The sequence below is a fragment of the Phoca vitulina genome, unplaced genomic scaffold (genome assembly GCF_004348235.1).
Source record: "Phoca vitulina isolate PV1807 unplaced genomic scaffold, GSC_HSeal_1.0 scaffold749, whole genome shotgun sequence".
In the NCBI taxonomy this organism is placed as follows: Eukaryota; Metazoa; Chordata; class Mammalia; order Carnivora; family Phocidae; genus Phoca; species Phoca vitulina.
This window is the reverse complement of record NW_022590436.1, coordinates 1-8,528: the sequence shown is the minus strand read 5'-3', so window position 1 is coordinate 8,528 and position 8,528 is coordinate 1. Positions and strand designations below refer to the sequence as shown.

General features: G+C 65.2%; 1 protein-coding gene and 1 long non-coding RNA gene across 2 annotated transcripts; one reads left to right on the top strand and one right to left on the bottom strand.

The window, feature by feature from the left end:
* Positions 1-377: 377 nt before the first annotated feature.
* On the bottom strand, positions 378-2,287 carry LOC116629393. The gene is made up of 4 exons (XR_004298738.1): positions 1,881-2,287; positions 1,242-1,436; positions 1,095-1,147; positions 378-782 (listed from the first exon to the last, which is right to left on the bottom strand). It is a non-coding gene; the product is annotated as an uncharacterized LOC116629393 (long non-coding RNA).
* Positions 2,288-2,894: 607 nt separating this feature from the next.
* On the top strand, positions 2,895-6,434 carry LOC116629394 (divergent protein kinase domain 1B-like; the record flags this gene model as incomplete). Its single annotated transcript, XM_032399690.1, has 2 exons — positions 2,895-3,017; positions 6,170-6,434. Coding segments are annotated over exons 1-2 (328 nt in total), but the record flags the coding sequence as incomplete, so codon positions are not given.
* Positions 6,435-8,528: the final 2,094 nt, after the last annotated feature.

Genomic DNA, 8,528 nt, shown 5'->3' with positions numbered 1-8,528 from the left:
TGGATATTCGGGATTCTATCCTGACCCTCCTGAGCAGGAGGCTTCTTTCCTCTAAGGACATGCTCTGGGGCCTATGGGACCTAAACTTCATTCTGGTCCAACTACCTGGACTCTCTTGTGCTGCCGTCATGGCCCTAAGTTCAAGGGTAATGACCATCTGGTTGAGGACACTGGGTGCCTGAGGGTGAGCCACGTGGTCCAAAGTGTAGGGTGCAGTGGGTCTCGGTGAGTTTTATAAAGATGCTGGTGGGGGCGCCCGGGTGGCTCAGTCGTTAAGCGTCTGCCTTCGGTTCTGGTCATGATCCCAGGGTCCTGGGATCGAGCCCATCGGGCTCCCTGCTCAGCGGAGAGCCTGCTTCTCCCTCTCCCTCTGCCTGCCGCTCTGCCTACTTGTGCTCTCTGTCTGTCAAATAAATAAATAAAATCTTTAAAAAAAAAAAATGCTCGTGTCCTCTTTTGCACCTGACCTGTGTCAGCCGGGGTCCCGTCAGGTGACAGAAGCCACATGGCGAGGAACACAGGGAAAGTTTGCTACAGAGGCATGGTCTGAAGAGCAGACATGGGGACATCTGCTAGGGCTGAGCTGGAGCCCCCCAGCCCCAGGCTGAGACCCTGGCGGGAGGGCGCAGCTGCGGGTCCCTGGATGGCAGAGAAGTCACCGCGGTGCCTGCAGCATCGCTGGGAATCTGGCCTCGGAACTTGCTGAAAACCCGCCTCCAGGGTCCGGGCGGTGGGGGGAGTGGGAGGGAAGCTGCTCACAGGGCGGTGTCCCACACGGCACTCTGCCACAAAATCACACAGGAGTTCATCTTTCAACAAACTTGCTAGAACAGCTAGACACCCATGTGCAAAAAAGCCCAACAAAGGAACACCCCAAAACTCAAAACCAAAATCCGAAATACTACCTTGCCCTATATCCTGCACCATATACAAAAGTTAGCTTCAAACCGAATTATCGACCTACGTGCAAAACCCAATTCAGTAGCCCCCTCCCTTATCCACAGGGGATACGTTCCCAGACCCCCAGTGGCCACCTGAAACCACGGATAGTGCCGATCCCTCCACGGACTACGTTCTCTCCTACACGTACGTACCTGTGGTTGAGCTCAGCTTGTAAAGTAGGCACAGGAAGGGAGTAACAACATGGCTAATAAGAAAGCAGAACGACAGTAAGAGTACGCCGTGGGAAAGTTACGTGGCCGTGGTCTCGCTCTCTGAACGTCACGTGGCCCTGTGCTCACCCTTCCTGGATGCCGTTAGAGGATGAGATGCCCACGTGGCAGGAGGACGCAGATGAGGGGCGCAGGGGTGTGGTGCAGCGGGAGGCAGCTGCGGGCCTGAGCCTCCGTCCGAAGGAGGGTCATCTGCTTCTGGACCGTGGCCAGCGTGCGAACTGAGACGGCGGGTAAGGGGGGGACACTGCTGTACCAAAAACCCTAGAAAAAAACACAGAAGATGTTTGCGCTGCTCGGTTAGGCAGATTTCTTAGATACCATAGACAAGAAACGCACAAACTGTAAAAGGAAAAAATGGGTCACTTGGGCTTCATCAACGTTAGGAAAGACAAGCCACAGACTGGGAGAAAAACCCTTGCAGATCACCTGTTTGGTCTCTCGGCCTTTTGGCTAAGATCAAGTGTGATAAGGTAGTAGTACCCGGAAGTTAGGGGGAGCTCCCCAAACCCAGTAACAAGGAAACAAACACTACAGTCAAAAGAAAACAGGGGAAAAAAATTAAAGTACGTTTTGGCAAAGAAGATCTACAGGGGGTTCGACGTGGTCAGTCCACAGGGAAACGCAGACGACCACACGGAGGCCCCGCGGCCCACGCGCCTCCCACGGCGGGAGCCCCGCGCTCGTCCGCCCGACGGGAACACCCACCTGCACACAAAGCCCAGCGCCAAAGTTCAGGGCAGCTGCGCCCCTGGCCACCCCACGTCCGCCGGCGGACGCTGACCCAGCCCGGGCCGGCGCGCGGCTCCGCACGGACCAGGGCACTGGATTTCTGGCTTCTGCCGGTGACAGGCCAGACCCCAAGGCTGTCCCCGCTGCACCCGGTTTCTGGAACGCGGGGCGACGATCAGGGCTGGGGCTGCGGGGGCTCAAAGAGAGAGGGCCCGGAGGTGGCGGCGGACGCGGGCGCAACCGCACAGTGAGAAAGGTGAGTTCAGCGGCTTCCCTGGACAAAGGGAAGAAACCCGCACACGCTCACACTGCGTCCACCGCTCCTCCAGGCCCGGCGGGTGGCTGCGCGGGACCCCACTGCCGGCCTTGCCCCCCCGCGCCCCCCCGCGCCGACCCTCCCCCCCCATGGGGCTCTAAAGGCGGCCGGCTAGTCCCTCCGCCCGCGCGTCCGCGACGGCCCGCGGTGACAGCCCCGCCGCCCAAGCCCGGGGTGCGAGGGGCGGGGCCGCGGGCGCCCCCTCCCCCCAACGCCCCTCCGCCGCGCGCCCCCGCCGCGCTTCCTCCGCCCCTCCCCTCCTCCTCCCGGGCGCCCCCGCCCCTGCCCCTCTCCCGCGCCCCTCCCCTCCCCGGCGCCCCCTCCCGGGCCCCTCTCCTTCGTCGCTCCCCCCTCCTCCCCCTCCCCTCGCCGACGCTCCCACCCCTCCCCTCTCCCGCGTCCCTCTCCTCTCCTCCCTCGCCCCTGCCCCTCTCCCAGCTCCCCTCCTCTCTCCGGCGCCCCCGCCCCTCCCCTCTCCCGCGTCCCTCCCCTCCTCCTCTCTCTCGCGCCCCTCCTCTTCCTCCGCCCCTGCCCCTCTCCCGCGCCCGCGCCCGCGCCCGCGCCCCCGCCCGGGCCGGCCGGCAGAGTGCGCCCTCGCGTGGACGTGGACGTGGCCGTGGACGCGGGCGCGGGCACGGGCGCGCGGGGAGGCGGCGGCAGAGGGCGGCCGTTGCGGGCCGGCCCGCGGGGCTGAGGCCGAGCCGAGCCGGGCCCGCGCACGCCGGGGGCCCACCATGCGGCGGCTGCGGCGCCTGGCGCACCTGGTGCTCTTCTGCCCCTTCTCCAAGGGCCTGCAGGTAGGCGCCCGCCCGCCCGGCCTCGGTGCGGGCCGCGGCGGCCAGCCAGGGGGCCGGCTGCGGGACGCGGGGTTCCTGCGCGCCGCGCTGCGTGGCCCTGGGGCGGCTGCGGGGCTGGGAGGCGCTGGGGAGGGGGCGTTGATGGGGCGGGCAGAGGGGCGGCGGATGCTGCGGGGTGGCAGCCCCTGACCCCGGGGCTGAAGAAGCCCCTCCCCCATGGTCTGGACCCCCACCGCCCCACCCCTCCCGGAGGCCCAGAAAGCACGCCAGGTCCGTGCCTCTTTTAAGGTTTGTTTTTCTGTTATGGAAAACTTGGGACACATAGAAACGCTCTCAGAAGGACAGAACCTACCCCTGGGTCATCTCCCAGCCAGCCCGAGCTTAGGGGTGTGCCTGACCCCCACCATGACCTTGGACAGGTCACCGTCCCTGCCGGTGGCCCGCTGTCTACTGGGGAAGCCCAGGCTGCCTTGGGAACCCCGCTGAGTAGCCTGTCACTTCTGGTTTAGGTGGTCTGAGCCAGGCCGACCCCATGACCGAGATGGCCTCAGGTGCAGTCCTGTTCCAAGTAGCCCACACCTCCCTGGCCTCCCCAGGCTGTCCTGGGCCAGGGCAAGAGGGTTCCTGCCAGGGTGCCCTTGGCCCCGGGCCTGGCTGTCCTCAGCTCTCCCCACCGGGGCAGGGGGCGGGGGGGGGGGGGGTAAGCCTCAGAGCCAGGAAACATTTGGGTTTTGTGTCTGTGTGGGACACCCTTCCTGCCCACCTGGGGCCTCAGGGTGCATCCTGGTCTTGGCCCAGCTCTAGGCCAGGTGGGAGCTGAGGGGTCTGATGGCCCACCCCTAGCCCAGGAAGTGGGCTGTGCACTGCCCCCCTCCCCTGTCCCCTGAGGGAGGGACCTTGACCAGGTTGCTGCAGGGGAGGCCCAGAGCTTGACCTAGGACCCAGGACAGGCTGGTTCCCAGGGGTTTGAGCCAGCCCCGCCCACCTGCTATTGTCAGGTCACATTCAGAGCCTCAGTTTCCCTCCTGGGCTGGAGGTAGGTTTGGTGCCATCGTGCATGTGGGGTGCTGGTCCCTGGGTAACGTGGCTGTTACTGACCCCTGAGTCAGTGGCTCCACCAGGAACCAGGGCCAGGTGGGGTTGGGGAGCAGTTGCATAGGACCCACTGAAGAGTAAGACCTGCCCTGTCCTGGGGGCTCACTCACTGGTGGGAGGTAGGACCCATGGGGGTCCGGGACTGCTCCTAGAGGAGGTACCCATCTAAGATCAGGATGTCGGGTTAGTCAGAGCTGGCCAGGTGGGGACAGTCTCCTGGGAGAGCCTGGGGTTGGGGGGTGGGGTCTGGCTGGGGTGTGGCTCGTGTCCGTGGTGGGCCCTGCGGTCCCTCGGAGAGCCTGAGTCCACCCCGGGTTCAGCCCCAGGTCCAGCGCTGCTCCAGCCTGCCCTCCTCCTGGCTGCCAGCGCCCCCAAGGCCACACTCACCCCCACCTTACAGCATTGTTCTCTGCCAGCCGGAAGTCTTCTGACCTTGTCCTGCCAAAACAACCCCCCCCCCCCGCTGCCCAGCCCCCCCACCCACTGTTTCTCTGCTTTCCTGTTTTTCCTTTTGAACAAATCTGACGGAAGCAGATGTGGTGCAGGACAAGTGGGCCTGAGGCCCAGCCCTCTTGTTCTGCCCAGCGCACCCCAGTCCTTGCTGCTCTCAGGGGTCCTCCTGCTACAGCCCCTCCCAGGAGGGCCAGCTGTGTGAACTGGTGCCCAGGAAGCAGGAGGGGAGGCCCCTGCCTGTCCTGGAGGAGCCATAAAGACGACCACAGCAGAGGCCCCTACCCTGTCTTCACCGGAGAGCCAGCCCCAGCCTCTGGCTAAGCAGTGGGGCACGGAGCACCTCCTGGCCCTGGGTCCCAGCCCTTTTCTCTGGGGCCTGGCCCCCCCCGACTGGAACATTGGTAACCCCATCCCCTCAGCTGGCTGCTCCTGGACAGCAGTCCAGGCGGCCTGGGATTCGCCAGGGCAGGGGTAGCTGGATGGGAGGCCACGCCCTCGCCCACCTGCTGCAGGTGGGTCTGGGCCCCCCGCGCCTGTGATTCTGCACATCAGCTGGGGAACCCTGGCAGAGGGGCTGAGCCCCCAAGACGCTGTTCCCAGCACCCCCCACACATGGGGGGCAGCGCCTCTGGCCGTAGGGCCGCGAAATGTCTGTCTTATTTATTCTTTATCTGGGAACATACACGTGACTTAAAATTTCTCCTCTTACCCGCTTTTAAGCGCACAGCTCAGGGGTGTCCGTGCGTTCACACTGTTGTGCACCATCCCCTCTGTCCCCAGAACGTAGTCATCTTCCCAGACTGGACTCTGTCCCATTACACACTGACCGCCACCCCCGACCCCGTGTCTGTGGGTCCAGCTCCTCTGGGGCCTCCTGGGAGTGGATCCTTCGGGATTGGTCCCTCTGCGCTGGGCTGATCTCACTCGGCACCGTGTCCTCCATGTTCATCTGCATTGTGGCAGGAGCTGGGATTCCTTCCTCTTAGAGTGAATGATTTTCCACGACGTGGACAGACCCCGTTTTGCGTAGCTATTCACCTGTCGGTGCGCCCTTGGTTCTGGGGAGGATGCCGCCTGCTCGCGGTCTCCGAGGTGCTGTCTCTTCAAGGCTCCCAGGGCGCCTGGGCTGCTGAGGCCTGCCCTGTGCACTGCAGCCTCCATACCTATCTCCGGGCTGGGCCTGCTTCAGCTGGAACTGCCCACCAGTCAGAGGACAGCGGGCGGGGGGCAAGGGGGCGGCGGATTTTCCAGCCTGACCTTGTGCAGAGGTTAAAGGTCAGCAAGGCAGGAGGGAAATTTGTAAAATATCTTTATTCATCAAAATAGGTCAACATAGAGTCGTCTACCGTGTGTCTCCGTGCATTTTGAAATTTATTCTTGCCTGCTGGTGAGATGTAAAAGTCTGAGAGCACTGGGCACCTGCCCCCACCCCAGAGTGGGCCTGCCGAGGCCCAGGAACGCCCCCTCCGTGACGGGCAGCTTCGGAGGCTGGAGCAGGGCCGGGTGCTGGCCCCGGGCAGGGGTCCGCCGGGAAGGCTGGGGCTGGTGGAGGGGGCACACGCACCCCGAACGTGGCGCTTCCTCACAGGCCTCTCTCCCAGCAGGGCCGGCTCCCGGGCCTCAGGGTCAAGTACGTCTTCTTGGTCTGGCTGGGCGTCTCTGTGGGCAGCTGGATGGTGTACGTGCACTACTCGTCCCGCGCGGAGCTCTGCCGTGGGCACGTCTGCCAGGTGCTTATCGTAAGTGTCGCCTCGTGGGAGGGCTCCTCCCTGCCCGGTGCTGGCCCGTGCGCACGGGTCACATGCAGCTGGCCCTGGATCCTCAGAGGCGCCGGCGCGGTGGACTTTGAGATGGACCTGACTGCGCTGGGTGCGGCAGGGACGAATGGAGGGACGGGGCGGGGGGGCTGCTGCAGGTGCGTGGGAGAGCGGGGCTGGGGGCTGGGATGTTCGGAGGTGTTTGCAGGGAGGACTTTTAGCAGGGAGACTGGGGTGGACAGATACTGGTGGCCTTGAGCGCCCCCCCCGGGGCCAGGGCTTCACCAAAGGAGGCCATGGGTAGGGTCCTTGTGGGGAACAAGGGGCGGCGGGCCGTGCTAAGTGGCAGCCTGTGGCCTAGAAGGTCCTTGTGGGGGACAAGGGGCGGCGGGCCGTGCTAAGTGGCAGCCTGTGGCCTAGAGTGTGAGCTGTGCGTGCACACGTTTACACGTGTGGGCCACTCAGGAGTGGGCACGTGTCCGTGGGTGTGCACGCGAGGTGGCGGGCATCAGGAGCCTGCATGTGCCCACACACAGAATGGCACATGGGCCCACGGGTGCACACCTAGTGAACACCCCAGCACTCGGGCTGGAGGGACCGACCACACCAGCCCCAGGGGCCCTGGCAAGCCCCGGACTCTTCCGACCCTGCCCCGCACCCTGCCTGGCCTTCCCAGCGAGCTGCTGGCCGGGAGCTGCTCCTCCCCGCTGTAAGACGAAGGGGCCTCCTCTCCTGGGGGGCTGTGTGGGACCGACGCTGGCCCCGGGAGGGCGCAGGCACGCCTGCTCTGGCCAAGGTCCCACAGGCGCCAAATTTGGGCAAGTCCAGAGGTGGGAGAACCCCTGTGGCAGGATTTGCAAGAGGCCGGGTGGCGTCCAGTCCCCCCGACTGCTGCCTAAGTACCTCCCCAAAGGGTCAGGCCAGCACGGGGCACCGAGGACGCAGCGCCCACGCTTGGGGGAAAAGGCCTTCCTGCCTCCTGCCTGTCCTTGGTACACTTCGGAAAGGCTCACCGGTGGCCTCCAGGGGCAGGCCTGAGCTGGGCACCGGACACATGGCTCTGCCCTCACAGTCCAGGGGGTCGGGGGACACGCAAGGGCCGACGTGGGGCCTCTGGGTGGGCGGTGGGGAGAAGCCCTGCTGTTGGGACAGCTCAGGGTGAGGGTGGGGCTGGGGAGGGCCAGGATGGCGGGGGGCAGCCAGGATGGCGCGGCGGGTGACGGCCATGGGCCCTGAGCGGCAGGTGAGGGCTGGAGTGAGCTATGGGGTGGGAGGGACGCACCGCTGGAGTGAGGGCAGTGGGCGGGGCAGGGGGTTCTGGCCTAGGGGTGCAGGGACCGGCCGCCTGGAGGGTCAGCAGGGGTTTCTGAGCCCGAGGAAACTGTGTGCCCAGGGGTCTCCCTAGGGTGTCTCCCCTAGGCTGTGGGGATGCCCCCTCCTTTCCAGAGGAGACCTGCCTGCTTCGTGGGGTTCCACAGTGTGTCTAAGGGTGCGACCAGGGGTCACAGGTCAGGTTCTTACGGGCTCTGGGTGTTTGGCAGGTACTCGGTCCCCTGCAGGTGGGAAACAGGCTGGGAAGTAGGGCAACTTGCCCCAAGCCTGATGGGCCCCGAGACCATGGGGCACACTGCCCCTCTCAGCCTCTGGGGGAGCCCCTCCCCAGCCCAGGGGGGCAGCGTGGCCAGCAGGCTCGTTCCCTGGCACTGGTGGGGAGGGGTGGTGCCGGGCAGAAGCGTGTCCCTGGCCGGCCCCCTCGAAGGCCCTGTGGTTCTTGGGGGGGGGTTCCGGGGCTCAGAGCCGACCCTTTGCGGTGGAGGCACTCCCAACAAGGTGGTGGAATGGGTTTTCCTTACGCTTTCTTTACCATCGTGATGAGCGGCCACTGCTTCCCTGATGCCTCCTTCGCGGGGCCTCTGGTTCCGTCCCTGCCCTGCCCTCCGTCCTCCCCACACTTGGGTGGCGCCCTGCTCTACGCACTCCGCACACTCACTTCCCTCTCCTTCCTGCCAGCCTGGCTCCAGCAAGGGCCCAGGCTCCATGGCAACGGTGATGCACTTCCAGGGAGGCCCCCCAGCTCCAGAGCTCAGACGGCCGCCGCACCTCCCTGCCCGGGGAGAGGGCCTGACTCCATCACCTCTGGCTTCCCCACCTTCCTGCTTGGGTCAGCCCGGACCTGCAGGGCTCGGGGGGCTGCAGGGGAAGGGGC